Source organism: Oncorhynchus keta, chromosome 3 (genome assembly GCF_023373465.1).
Source record: "Oncorhynchus keta strain PuntledgeMale-10-30-2019 chromosome 3, Oket_V2, whole genome shotgun sequence".
Lineage (NCBI taxonomy): Eukaryota > Metazoa > Chordata > Actinopteri > Salmoniformes > Salmonidae > Oncorhynchus > Oncorhynchus keta.
In genome coordinates this window covers 26,575,889-26,592,415 of record NC_068423.1, presented here as the reverse complement: position 1 = coordinate 26,592,415, position 16,527 = coordinate 26,575,889, and the positions used below count along the sequence as shown (strand labels likewise).

Here is a 16,527-nt window from a genome sequence, read left to right as displayed (position 1 = left end):
ATTAATCCTGGTTGTTGTAGACACTAGTTAACCACGCTATCAGTAGTAATCCTGGTTGTTGTAGACACTAGTTAACCACTCTGTTCTTCAGTATTAATCCTGGTTGTTGTAGACACCAGTTAACCACGCTATCAGTAGTAATCCTGGTTGTTGTAGACACTAGTTAACCACTCTGTTCTTCAGTATTAATCCTGGTTGTTGTAGACACCAGTTAACCACGCTATCAGTAGTAATCCTGGTTGTTGTAGACACTAGTTAACCACGCTATCAGTAGTAATCCTGGTTGTTGTAGACACTAGTTAACCACTCTGTTCTTCAGTATTAATCCTGGTTGTTGTAGACACCAGTTAACCACTCTGTTCTTCAGTATTAATCCTGGTTGTTGTAGACACCAGTTAACCACGCTATCAGTAGTAATCCTGGTTGTTGTAGACACTAGTTAACCACGCTATCAGTAGTAATCCTGGTTGTTGTAGACACTAGTTAACCACTCTGTTCTTCAGTATTAATCCTGGTTGTTGTAGACACTAGTTAACCACGCTATCAGTAGTAATCCTGGTTGTTGTAGACACTAGTTAACCACTCTGTTCTTCAGTATTAATCCTGGTTGTTTAGACACTAGTTAACCACGCTATCAGTAGTAATCCTGGTTGTTGTAGACACTAGTTAACCACTCTGTTCTTCAGTATTAATCCTGGTTGTTGTAGACACTAGTTAACCACGCTATCAGTAGTAATCCTGGTTGTTGTAGACACTAGTTAACCACTCTGTTCTTCAGTATTAATCCTGGTTGTTGTAGACACCAGTTAACCACGCTATCAGTAGTAATCCTGGTTGTTGTAGACACTAGTTAACCACTCTGTTCTACCAGTACTAATCCTGGTTGTTGTAGACACTAGTTAACCACTCTGTTCTATCAGTATTAATCAAGGCCCCCCATCAAAGTTGCCTATCCCTTATGCAGACAATAGTTACCCGCGCTGTACAATCAGTACTCAGGCATATTGCCACAATACCCATTCAGTCCGATGCTCATTATTATTTAAGTGCTTCCCAAACGGCACCCTATTCCCTATTTAGTGGTCAGGAGTAGTGCACTCTATATGGAATAGGGTACCGTTCAGGACGAAGCCTGTCTCTTTTACCGGCGGTGCTCATTATCCTCTCTCACAAGTGGTGCAGATGTCTTCACTCTGAGGCTGTGATATCCGACCTGTCTCCCAAATGGCACCCTTTTCCCTAATTAGTGCACTACTACCGATAGATGTCTGATCAAAAGTAGTGCACTGCCTAGGGAATAGGAATCAATTTGGGACACAGACACAATCTCCATTAGAAGGACTCGGGGCTGGTCTCAGAGGCCTATTCTACATTCACACAGCTCCCTATTTCAACCCTTATAATGCACAACCTCTGACCAGAGCCCTATTGTCCCTGGTTAAACGTAGTGCACTATGTAGGGAATAGGGTGCCAGATGGGAGACAAGCCAGAGAAATAGGCTAAATGTTACTGGCATGAAATGATGAGGATGTGAAGTGTGTTTCAAGTAGCAGAGTGTGTGTGGTCTCATGACTGATATCCCTTTGTTTCTGTCTCTCTCCCTCTCTCTTTGTCTCTTTCCATTCTCCCTCTTTTCTCCCTCCCCTCCCTCCCCTCTCCCTCTCCTCTCCCTCCCTCTCCCCTCTCCCTCCCTCCCCTCCCCATCTCCCCTCTCCCTCCCTCTCTCCCCTCCCCGTCTCCCCTCTCTCCCTCTCCCCCTCTCCCTGTCCCCCGTCTCCCCTCTCTCCCTCTCCCCCTCTCCCTGTCTCCCTCCCCTCTCCCCTCTCCCTCTCCCTCCCTCCCCTCCCTCTCTCCCCCTCCCTCTCTCCCCTCTCCCTCCCTCCCCGTCTCCCCTCTCCCTCCCTCCCCGTCTCCCCTCTCCCTCCCTCCCCGTCTCCCCTCTCCCTCCCTCCCCGTCTCCCCCTCTCCCTGTCTCCCCTCTCTCTCCCTCCCCCTCTCCCCTCTCCCTCCCCCTCCCTGTCTCCCCTCTCCCTCTCCCCTCCCTCCCCCTCTCCCCTCTCTCTCCCTCCCCTCCCCCTCTCCCCTCTCCCTCTCTCCCCTCCCTCCCTCCCTCCCTCTCTCCCCCTCCCTCTCTCCCCTCTCCCTCCCTGTCTCCCCTCTCCCTCTCCCCTCCCTCCAGATGGGGCGAGGGTAGCCTCTTCTACAGGGATAGACATCCTGCTGTTGGATGACTTCAACCTGGTCATCAACGATGTTACGCACCTGGTTCGACCGCCACGGAGAGGTGAGATTCACCAGGGGTCAGGAGATGAAAACACATTTATTTTGTACTTCATACTTTTAAGAGGTGAAAGTAGGCATTTGTCTGTCTGTCTGTCTGTCTGTCTGTCTGTCTGTCTGTCTGTCTGTCTCTACCTTCTAACCCTCTGTGTGTGTCTGTAGATCTCCTAGCCAATGAGGAGGCAGAGCCTGTCTGCCTGTCTGTTTCTACCTTCTAACCCTCTGTGTGTGTCTGTAGATCTCCTAGCCAATGAGGAGGCAGAGCCTGTCTGCCTGTCTGTTTCTACCTTCTAACCCTCTGTGTGTGTCTGTAGATCTCCTAGCCAATGACGAGGCAGAGCGTCTGAACGACGTTAAGTTCCTGGTTCAGCAGCTCTACACCACCATGCGTATAGAAGAGCATCAGCTTAGTAAAGAGAAGGAACTGGTGGTCAGACTAGAGGACCTCAACTCACAGCTACGTCCTCTAGAGAAGGTACGGGACACACACACATACACGAACACACACAGTCACTTATTGGCATTAAGTACATTTGTAAATATCACTTTTTTTCTGTCTTCTGATGGACATGAATTACTGTGTTTAGAATTCTATTCACCGCATGGTTAATGTTTAGGGGGGTAGAGAACTGCATGGTTAATGTTTAGGGGGGGGGTAGAGAACTAGAGAACTGCATGGTTAATGTTTAGGGGGGTAGAGAACTGCATGGTTAATGTTTAGGGGGGTAGAGAACTGCATGGTTAATGTTTTAGGGGGGTAGAGAACTGCATGGTTAATGTTTAGGGGGATAAAGAACTGCATGGTTAATGTTTAGGGGGGTAGAGAACTGCATGGTTAATGTTTAGGGGGGGTAGAGAGCTGCATGGTTAATGTTTAGGGGGGTAGAGAACTGCATAGTTAATGTTTAGGGGGGATAGAGAACTGCATAGTTAATGTTTAGGGGGGGATAGAGAACTGCATAGTTAATGTTTAGGGGGGTAGAGAACTGCATGGTTCATGTTTAGGGGGGTAGAGAACTGCATGGTTAATGTTTAGGGGGATAGAGAACTGCATGGTTAATGTTTAGGGGGGGGATAGAGAACTAGAGAACTGCATGGTTAATGTTTAGGGGGGGGGGGTAGTAAAGGCTCAATACAACTGTATTCAGCAGTTTACTCCCAATGGAAGGATGGACACAAGCCAGCACATTTGTTGAGTTCATTCACAAATAAATGGATGGTAGTGAGTGATAAGATGTGTGATGGTAGTGAGTGATAAGATGTGTGATGGTAGTGAGTGATGATAAGATGAGTGACGGTAGTGAGTGATAAGATGAGTGACGGTAGTGAGTGATAAGATGTGTGACTAGTGAGTGATAAGATGTGTGACGGTAGTGAGTGATGAGATGTGTGACGGTAGTGAGTGATAGGATGTGTGACGGTAGTGAGTGATAAGATGTGTGACGGTAGTGAGTGATAAGATGTGTGACGGTAGTGAGTGATAAGATGTGTGACGGTAGTGAGTGATAAGATGTGTGACGGTAGTGAGTGATAAGATGTGTGACGGTAGTGAGTGATAGGATGTGTGACGGTAGTGAGTGATAAGATGTGTGACGGTAGTGAGTGATAAGATGAGTGACGGTAGTGAGTGATAGGATGTGTGACGGTAGTGAGTGATAAGATGTGACGGTAGTGAGTGATAAGATGTGTGACGGTAGTGAGTGATGAGATGTGTGACGGTAGTGAGTGATGAGATGTGTGACGGTAGTGAGTGATAGGATGTGTGACGGTAGTGAGTGATAAGATGTGTGACGGTAGTGAGTGATAAGATGTGTGACGGTAGTGAGTGATAAGATGTGTGACGGTAGTGAGTGATAAGATGAGTGACGGTAGTGAGTGATGAGATGTGTGACGGTAGTGAGTGATAAGATGTGTGACGGTAGTGAGTGATGAGATGTGTGACGGTAGTGAGTGATAAGATGTGTGACGGTAGTGAGTGATGGTAGTGAGTGATGAGATGTGTGACGGTAGTGAGTGATAAGATGTGTGACGGTAGTGAGTGATAGGATGTGTGACGGTAGTGAGTGAGTTATATATATATCTCTTAGCTGATGCTTTTATCCAACGCAACTGAATTGTTTTTACTCTTTATGCGATGCGCAATGCAGAGAACACCAGAAGAAGAATTATCATTAATTACCATAGTGAATTATTGTAATGTTTGTTTGTGTCAATTAATTCCATAATGGATGGGTTTACCAATTGGCGATTTGACACGGGGGGGAAATGTCCTTCATTCACACGTTTTACGAATGTGTGGTCCCGGGAATCAAACCCGCTTTCCTGGTGTTGCAAGCACTATGCTCTAACAACTGAGTTGGTGTTCCTTTTTATGACTGATGGCTGTCTCTGATTGGCTGTTTGCCCAGGTGAGGGAGGAGCTGAGTCGTAAGGCTGAGCGTCGTACCACCTGGGTGCTGTGGGGGGGCATGGCCTACATGGCAACACAGTTTGGGATCCTGGCGCGTCTCACCTGGTGGGAGTACTCCTGGGACATCATGGAGCCTGTCACCTACTTCATTACCTACGCTACCGCCATGGCTATGTACTCCTACTACGTACTCACACGCCAGGTAACACACACACACACACACACACACACACACACACACACACACACACACACACACACACAACCTCTATAGCACACAGCAAATCCAAGCCTTTTACAGGGCCAGACTGTGTTTGTGTGTTGAGACTAAGCACTAGTCTTTGTGTATTCGAGTAGCGTTTTTGGAGCAAGTTCATTCGCGTTTGGTTCATTCGCGTTTGGTTCATTCGCGTTTGGTTCATTCGCGTTTGGCTCATTCGCCTTTGGTTCAGTCGCGTTTGATTCATTCGCGTTTGATTCATTCGCGTTTGGTTAATTAGCGTTTGGTTAATTAGCGCTTGGTTAATTCGCGTTTGGCTCATTCGCGTTTGATTCGGTCGCGTTTGGTTCATTCGCGTTTGGTTCATTCGCGTTTGATTCAGTCGCGTTTGGTTTGTTCGCGTTTGGTTCATTCACGGATGTGTCCTCCTTTTCCTGTTGGGCTACAGTATGTATACAGTATATTCCTCAGTAGAAGTTGTAGCATTCTGGAGTAGGTGTATTTGTGTGTTGTGTTATTGTGACAGAATATCCCCCGTCCTGTAGGAGTACATCTACCCAGATGCCAGGGACAGACAGTACCTGCTGTTCTTCCACAAGGGGGTGAAGAGACAACGCTTTGACATCTACAAGTACAACGAGCTGAAGGACTCTATCGCTGAGGTAGGCATTAACCCCGACACGGACACCAACTCAAACACTAACCCCGACACTGAACCCGACACCAACCCGACACCAACCACGACCCCGACACTAACACCAACTCCGACACCAACCCCGACACTGACACCAACCCCGACGCTGACACCAACCCCGACACTAACCCCAACCCCGACACTGACACCAACCCCGACGCTGACACCAACCCGACGCTGACACCAACCCCGACATTAACACCAACCCCAACACCAACCCCGACGCTGACACCAACCCGACACGGACACCAACCCGACGCTGACACCAACCCCGACGCCGACACCAACCCCGACGCTGACACCAACCCCGACATTAACACCAACCCCGACGCTGACACCAACCCCGACACCAACCCCGACGCCGACACCAACCCCGACGCCGACACCAACCCCGGCCGCCCGACACCAACCCCGACGCTGACACCAACCCCGACGCTGACACCAACCCCGACGCTGACACCAACCCCGACATTAACACCAACCCCGACGCTGACACCAACCCCGACACCAACCCCGACGCCGACACCAACCCCGATGCCGACACCAACCCCGACGCGCCGACACCAACCCCGACGCCGACACCAACCCCGACGCCGACACCAACCCCGACGCTGACACCAACCCCGACGCTGACACCAACCCCGACACTAACACCAACCCCGACGCTGACACCAACCCCGACACCAACCCCCCGACGCCGACACCAACCCCGACGCCGACACCAACCCCGACGCCGACACCAACCCCGACGCCGACACCAACCCCGACGCCGACACCAACCCCGACGTTAACACCAACCCCGACACCGACACCAACCCCGACGCCGACACCAACCCCGACGCCGACACCAACCCCGACGCCGACACCAACCCCGACGCCGACACCAACCCCGACGCTGACACCAACCCCGACGCTGACCCCAACCCCGACGCTGACACCAACCCCGACGCCGACACCAACCCCGACACCAACCCCGACGCGACACCAACCCCGACGCTGACACCAACCCCGACGCTGACACCAACCCCGACGCTGACCCCAACCCCGACGCTGACACCAACCCCGACGCTGACACCAACCCCGACGCTGACACCAACCCCGACGCTGACACCAACCCCGACGCTGACACCAACCCCGACATTAACACCAACCCCGACACCAACCCCGACCCTGACACCAACCCCGACGCTGACACCAACCCCGACATTAACACCAACACCAACCCCGACGCTGACACCAACCCCGACACGGACACCAACCCCGACGCTGACACCAACCCCGACGCCGACACCAACCCCGACGCCGACCCCAACCCCGCTGACACCAACCCCGACGCGACACCAACCCCGACGCGACCCCAACCCCGACGCGACACCAACCCCGACGCCGACACCAACCCCGACGCCGACACCAACCCCGACGCCGACACCAACCCCGACGCCGACACCAACCCCGACGCTGACACCAACACCAACCCCGACGCTGACACCAACCCCGACACGGACACCAACCCCGACGCTGACACCAACCCCGACGCCGACACCAACCCCGACGCTGACACCAACCCCGACATTAACACCAACCCCGACGCTGACACCAACCCCGACACCAACCCCGACGCGACACCAACCCCGATGCCGACACCAACCCCGACGCGACACCAACCCCACGCCGACACCAACCCCGACGCTGACACCAACCCCGACGCTGACACCAACCCCGACATTAACACCAACCCCGACGCTGACACCAACCCCGACGCGACACCAACCCCGATGCCGACACCAACCCCGACGCTGACACCAACCCCGACGCTGACACCAACCCCGACGCTGACACCAACCCCGACGCTGACACCAACCCCGACACTAACACCAACCCCGACGCTGACACCAACCCCGACACCAACCCCGACGCCGACACCAACCCCGACGCCGACACCAACCCCGACGCCGACACCAACCCCGACGCTGACACCAACCCCGACACTAACACCAACCCCGACACCAACCCCGACGCCGACACCAACCCCGACGCCGACACCAACCCCGACGCTGACACCAACCCCGACGCCGACACCAACCCCGACGCCGACACCAACCCCGACGCTGACACCAACCCCGACGCTGACACCAACCCCGACATTAACACCAACCCCGACACCAACCCCGACGCTGACACCAACCCCGACGCTGACACCAACCCCGACATTAACACCAACACCAACCCCGACGCTGACACCAACCCGACACGGACACCAACCCCGACGCTGACACCAACCCGACGCCTTGACACCAACCCCGACGCCGACACCAACCCGACGCCGACACCAACCCCGACGCCGACACCAACCCCGACGCCGACACCAACCCCGACGCCGACACCAACCCCGACGCCGACACCAACCCCGACGCTGACACCAACCCCGACGCTGACACCAACCCCGACACTAACACCAACCCCGACGCTGACACCAACCCCGACACCAACCCCGACGCCGACACCAACCCCGATGCCGACACCAACCCCGACGCCGACACCAACCCCGATGCCGACACCAACCCCGACGCGACACCAACCCCGACGCTGACACCAACCCCGACATTAACACCAACCCGACACCAACACCAACCCCGACACCAACCCGACGCCGACACCTCCCCCGACGCTGACGCCGACACCAACTCCCGACGCCGACACCAACCCCGACGCCGACATTAACTCCCGACGCACCCCAACCCCGCCTGACATCAACCCCGACATTAACACCAACCCCGACGCCGACATCAACCCCGACATTAACACCAACCCGACACCAACCCCAACACTAACCCCAACACTAACCCGACATAACCCCATTCCGACACTAACCCGACCCGACACTAACCCCAACCCCGACACTAATACTAACCCCGACACTAATACCATCCCGACACTAACCCCGACACTAACCCCATCCCCGACACTAACCCCGACCCGACACTAATACCAACCCCGACACTAACCCCAACCCCGACCCGACACTAACCCGACCTCGACACTAACCCCGACCCCGACACTAATACCATCCCCCGACACTAATACCATCCCCGACACTAATACCAACCCCGACACTAACCCCAACCCCGACACTAACCCCAACCCCGACACTAACCCCAACCCCGACATTAACCCCGACCCGACATTAACCCCAACCCGACATTAACCCGACACTAACCCCAACCCCGACATTAACCCCGACACTAACCCCAACCCCGACATTAACCCGACCCCAACACTAACCCCGACATTAAACCCAACCCCAACCCCGACACTAACCCCGACCCGACACTAACCCCGACCCGACACTAATACCAACCCCGACACTAACCCCGACCTCGACACTAACCCGACCCGACACTAATACCAACCCCGACACTAATACCATCCCGACACTAATACCAACCCCGACACTAACCCGACCCGACACTAACCCCAACCCCGACATTAACCCCAACCCCGACATTAACCTCAACCCCGACATTAACCCGACACTAACCCCAACCCCGACATTAACCCGACCCGACACTAACCCCGACACTAAACCCAACCCCGACATTAACCCCGACACTAACCCCAACCCCGACATTAACCCCGACCCCGACACTAACCTCGACACTAACCCCGACACTAACCTCGACACTAACCCGACACTAACCCCGACATTAACCCCGACCCGACACTAACCCCAACCCCGACATTAACCCCAACCCCGACACTAACCCCAACCCGACGCTGACACCAACCCCGACGCTGACCCCAACCCCGACGCTGACACCAACCCCGACGCGACACCAACCCCGACGCCGACACCAACCCCGACGCCGACACCAACCCGACGCCGACACCAACCCCGACGCGACACCAACCCCGACGCTGACACCAACCCCGACACTGACACCAACCCCGACGCTGACACCAACCCCGACATTAACACCAACCCCGACACCAACCCCGACGCTGACACCAACCCCGACGCTGACACCAACCCCGACACGGACACCAACCCCGACGCTGACACCAACCCCGACACGGACACCAACCCCGACGCTGACACCAACCCGACGCGACACCAACCCCGACGCTGACCCCAACCCCGACGCTGACACCGACGCCGACACCAACCCCGACGCCGACACCAACCCCGACGCTGACACCAACCCGACGCTGACCCCAACCCGACGCTGACACCAACCCGACGCTGACACCAACCCCGACACTGACACCAACCCCGACGCTGACACCAACCCCGACGCTGACACCAACCCCGACATTAACACCAACCCCGACACCAACCCCGACGCGACACCAACCCCGACGCGACACCAACCCGACGCGACACCAACCCCGACGCCGACCCCAACCCCGACGCTGACACCAACCCGACGCTGACCCCAACCCCGACGCTGACACCAACCCCGACGCTGACACCAACCCCGACACTGACACCAACCCCGACGCTGACACCAACCCCGACATTAACACCAACCCCGACACCAACCCCGACGCTGACACCAACCCCGACATTAACACCAACCCCAACACCAACCCCGACGCTGACACCAACCCCGACGCTGACACCAACCCCGACACGGACACCAACCCCGACGCTGACACCAACCCCGACGCCCGACACCAACCCCGACACCAACCCCGACGCCGACACCAACCCCGGCGCTGACACCAACCCCGACGCTGACACCAACCCCGACACCAACCCCGACACCAACCCCGACGCTGACACCAACCCCGACACGGACACCAACCCCGACACCAACCCCGACGCCGACACCAACCCCGACGCCGACACCAACCCCGACGCTGACACCAACCCCGACATTAACACCAACCCCGACACCAACACCAACCCCGACACCAACACCAACCCCGACGCCGACACCAACCCCGACGCTGACGCCGACACCAACCCCGACGCCGACACCAACCCCGGACGCGACACCAACCCGACGCTGACACCAACCCGACGCTGACCCCAACCCCGCTGACACCAACCCCGACATTAACACCAACCCCCGCGACATCAACCCCGACATTAACACCAACCCGACGCCGACACCAACCCCGACACTAACCCCAACACTAACCCCGACACTAACCCCATTCCCGACACTAACCCGACCCCCGACACTAACCCCAACCCCGACACTAATACTAACCCGACACTAATACCATCCCCCGACACTAACCCCGACACTAACCCCATCCCCGACACTAACCCCGACCCCGACACTAATACCAACCCGACACTAACCCCAACCCCGACCCCGACACTAACCCCGACCCTCGACACTAACCCCGACCCGACACTAATACCATCCCCGACACTAATACCATCCCGACACTAATACCAACCCCGACACTAACCCCAACCCCGACACTAACCCCAACCCCGACACTAACCCCAACCCCGACATTAACCCCGACCCGACATTAACCCCAACCCCGACATTAACCCCGACACTAACCCCAACCCCGACATTAACCCCAACCCCCGACATTAACCCCGACACTAACCCCAACCCCGACATTAACCCCGACCCCAACACTAACCCGACATTAAACCCAACCCGACACTAACCCCGACCCGACACTAACCCGACCCGACACTAATACCAACCCCGACACTAACCCGACCTCGACACTAACCCCGACCCCGACACTAATACCAACCCCGACACTAATACCATCCCGACACTAATACCAACCCCGACACTAACCCCGACCCCGACACTAACCCCAACCCCGACATTAACCCCAACCCCGACATTAACCTCAACCCCGACATTAACCCGACACTAACCCCAACCCCGACATTAACCCCGACCCCGACACTAACCCCGACACTAAACCCAACCCCGACATTAACCCCGACACTAACCCCAACCCGACATTAACCCCGACCCCGACACTAACCTCGACACTAACCCCGACACTAACCTCGACACTAACCCCGACACTAACCCCGACATTAACCCGACCCGACACTAACCCCAACCCCGACATTAACCCCAACCCCGACACTAACCCCAACCCGGACTGACACCAACCCGACGCTGACCCCAACCCCGACGCTGACACCAACCCCGACGCGACACCAGCCCGACGTGACACCAACCCCGACGCCGACACCAACCCCGGCCTCGACACCAACCCCCGACGCGCCGACACCAACCCCCGCCCGACACCAACCCCCGCTGACACCAACCCCGACACTGACACCAACCCGACGCTGACACCAACCCCGACGCTGACACCAACCCCGACATTAACACCAACCCCGACACCAACCCCGACACCAACCCCCGACGCTGACACCAACCCCGACACGGACACCAACCCCGACGCTGACACCAACCCCGACACGGACACCAACCCCGACGACACCAACCCTGACGCGACACCAACCCGACGCTGACCCCAACCCCGACGCTGACACCGACGCCGACACCAACCCCGACGCCGACACCAACCCCGACGCTGACACCAACCCGACGCTGACCCCAACCCCGACGCTGACACCAACCCGACGCTGACACCAACCCCGACACTGACACCAACCCCGACGCTGACACCAACCCGACGCTGACACCAACCCCGACATTAACACCAACCCCGACACCAACCCCGACGCCGACACCAACCCGACGCCGACACCAACCCCGACACCAACCCCGACGCCGACACCAACCCCGACGCCGACACCAACCCCGACTGACCCCAACCCCGACGCTGACACCAACCCCGACGCTGACCCCAACCCGACGCTGACACCAACCCCGACGCTGACACCAACTCCCGACACTGACCCCAACCCCGACGCTGACACCAGCCCGGGCTGACACCAACCCCGACGCCGACACCAACCCCGACGCCGACACCAACCCCGACGCTGACCCCAACCCGACGCTGACACCAACCCGGCCGCCGACACCAACCCCGACACCAACCCGACGCGACACCAACCCCGACGCTGACACCAACCCGACGCTGACACCAACCCGACACCAACCCCGACACCAACCCCGACACCAACCCCGGCTGACACCAACCCCGACACGGACACCAACCCCGACACCAACCCGACGCCGACACCAACCCGACGCTTCGACACCAACCCGGACGCTGACACCAACCCGACATTAACACCAACCCGACACCAACACCAACCCCGACACCAACACCAACCCGACGCCGACACCAACCCCGACGCTGACGCCGACACCAACCCGACGCCGACACCAACCCCGACGCGACACCACCCCGGCCGCTGACACCAACCCGACGCTGACCCCAACCCCGACGCTGACACCAACCCCGACATTAACACCAACCCCGACGCCGACATTAACACCAACCCCGACGCCGACACCAACCCCGACACTAACCCCAACACTAACCCCGACACTAACCCCATTCCCGACACTAACCCGACCCCGACACTAACCCCAACCCCGACACTAATACTAACCCGACACTAATACCATCCCGACACTAACCCGACACTAACCCCATCCCCGACACTAACCCCGACCCCGACACTAATACCAACCCCGACACTAACCCCAACCCCGACCCCGACACTAACCCCGACCTCGACACTAACCCCGACCCCGACACTAATACCATCCCCGACACTAATACCTATCCCGACACTAATACCAACCCCGACACTAACCCCAACCCCGACACTAACCCCAACCCGACACTAACCCCAACCCCGACATTAACCCCGACCCCGACATTAACCCCAACCCGACATTAACCCCGACACTAACCCCAACCCCGACATTAACCCCAACCCCGACATTAACCCCGACACTAACCCCAACCCCGACATTAACCCCGACCCCGACACTAACCCCGACATTAAACCCAACCCCGACACTAACCCCGACCCCGACACTAACCCCGACCCCGACACTAATACCAACCCCGACACTAACCCCGACCTCGACAGTAACCCCGACCCCGACACTAATACCAACCCCGACACTAATACCATCCCCGACACTAATACCAACCCCGACACTAACCCCGACCCCGACACTAACCCCAACCCCGACATTAACCCCAACCCCGACATTAACCTCAACCCCGACATTAACCCCGACACTAACCCCAACCCCGACATTAACCCCGACCCCGACACTAACCCCGACACTAAACCCAACCCCGACATTAACCCCGACACTAACCCCAACCCCCGACATTAACCCCGACCCCGACACTAACCTCGACACTAACCCCGACACTAACCTCGACACTAACCCCGACACTAACCCCGACATTAACCCCGACCCGACACTAACCCCAACCCCGACATTAACCCCAACCCCGACACTAACCCCAACCCCGACGCTGACACCAACCCCGACGCTGACCCCAACCCGACGCTGACACCAACCCCGACAAGGAGACACCAACCCCGACGCCGACACCAACCCCGACCCGACACCAACCCCGACGCCGACACCAACCCCGACGCGACACCAACCCGACGCCGACACCAACCCCGACGCTGACACCAACCCCGACACTGACACCAACCCGACGCTGACACCAACCCCGACGCTGACACCAACCCCGACATTAACACCAACCCCGACACCAACCCCGACACCAACCCGACGCTGACACCAACCCCGACACGGACACCAACCCCGACGCTGACACCAGCCCCGACACGGACACCAACCCCGACGCTGACACCAACCCCGGGACGCCGACACCAACCCCGACGCTGACCCCAACCCCGACGCTGACACCGACGCGACACCAACCCCGACGCCCGACACCAACCCCGACGCTGACACCAACCCCCGACGCTGACCCCAACCCCGACGCTGACACCAACCCCGACGCTGACACCAACCCCGACACTGACACCAACCCCGACGCTGACACCAACCCCGACGCTGACACCAACCCCGACATTAACACCAACCCCGACACCAACCCCGACGCCGACACCAACCCCGACGCCGACACCAACCCGACACCAACCCGACGCCGACACCAACCCCGACGCCGACACCAACCCGACGCTGACCCCAACCCGACGCTGACACCAACCCCGACGCTGACCCCAACCCGACGCTGACACCAACCCCGACGCTGACACCAACCCCGACACTGACACCAACCCCGACGCTGACACCAACCCCGACATTAACACCAACCCCGACACCAACCCGGACGCTGACACCAACCCCGCTGACACCAACCCCGACATTAACACCAACCCCAACACCAACCCCGACGCTGACACCAACCCGACACGGACACCAACCCGAGCTGACACCAACCCCGGCGCCCGACACCAACCCCGACACCAACCCCGACGCCCGACACCAACCCCCGACGCTGACACCAGCCCCGACACCAACCCGGCTGACACCAACCCCGACACGGACACCAACCCCGACACCAGCCCCGACGCCGACACCAGCCCGACGCGACACCAGCCCGACGCTGACCCCCAGCCCGACAGCTGACACCAACCCGGACGCCGACACCAACCCGGCCGCCGACACCAACCCCGACGCCGACACCAACCCCGGACGCCGACACCAGCCCCGATGCCGACAGCCTGGACGCTGACCCCAACCCCGACGCTGACACCAGCCCGACGCTGACACCAGCCCCGACACTGACACCAACCCGGCTGACACCAACCCCGACGCTGACACCAATCCCGACACCAACACCGGCGCTGACACCAGCCCGGCGCTGACCCCAACCCCGATATTAACCCCAACCCGACGCTGACACCAACCCCGACACCAACACCGACGCTGACCCCAACCCCGAGATTAACCCCAACCCCGACGCTGACACCAACCCCGACGCTGACACCAACCCCACGCTGACACCAACCCGACGCTGACACCAACCCCGACGCTGACACCAACCCCGACGCTGACACCAACCCCAACACTGACACCAACCCGACGCTGACACCAACCCCGACATTAACACCAACCCCGACGCCGACACCAACCCCGACATTAACACCAACCCGACGCCGACACCAACCCGACATTAACACCAACCCGACGCCGACACCAACCCCGACACTCAACCCCAACACTAACCCCATTCCCGACACTAACCCGACCCGACACTAACCCCAACCCCGACACTAATACTAACCCCGACACTAATACCATCCCCGACACTAACCCCGACACTAACCCCATCCCCGACACTAACCCCGACCCGACACTAATACCAACCCCGACACTAACCCCAACCCCGACCCCGACCTAACCCCGACCTCGACACTAACCCGACCCGACACTAATACCATCCCGACACTAATACCATCCCCGACACTAATACCAACCCCGACACTAACCCCAACCCCGACACTAACCCCAACCCCGACACTAACCCCAACCCGACATTAACCCGACCCGACATTAACCCCAACCCGACATTAACCCCGACACTAACCCCAACCCCGACATTAACCCCAACCCCCGACATTAACCCCGACACTAACCCCAACCCGACATTAACCCCGACCCGACACTAACCCCGACATTAAACCCAACCCTGACACTAACCCGACCCGACACTAACCCCGACACTAACCCCAACCCCGACCCGACACTAACCCCGACCTCGACACTAACCCGACCCGACACTAATACCATCCCCGACACTAATACCATCCCCGACACTAATACCAACCCCGACACTAACCCCAACCCCGACACTAACCCCAACCCCGACACTAACCCCAACCCCGACATTAACCCCGACCCGACATTAACCCCAACCCCGACATTAACCCCGACACTAACCCCAACCCCGACATTAACCCCAACCCCGACATTAACTTGACACTAACCCCAACC

The 16,527-nt window shown here is 57.9% G+C and overlaps 1 protein-coding gene across 1 annotated transcript in view; it reads left to right on the top strand.

Annotated features, from left to right (window-relative positions):
- mcu (mitochondrial calcium uniporter) overlaps positions 1-16,527 on the top strand; it is a 159,809-nt gene that overhangs the window by 132,599 nt on the left and 10,683 nt on the right. Inside the window, exons 5-8 of the mRNA XM_052494758.1 lie at positions 2,181-2,285; positions 2,596-2,756; positions 4,690-4,893; positions 5,457-5,573. Of these exons, the coding sequence (XP_052350718.1) occupies positions 2,181-2,285; positions 2,596-2,756; positions 4,690-4,893; positions 5,457-5,573 (587 nt within the window). The remainder of the gene's footprint in view (positions 1-2,180; positions 2,286-2,595; positions 2,757-4,689; positions 4,894-5,456; positions 5,574-16,527) is intronic.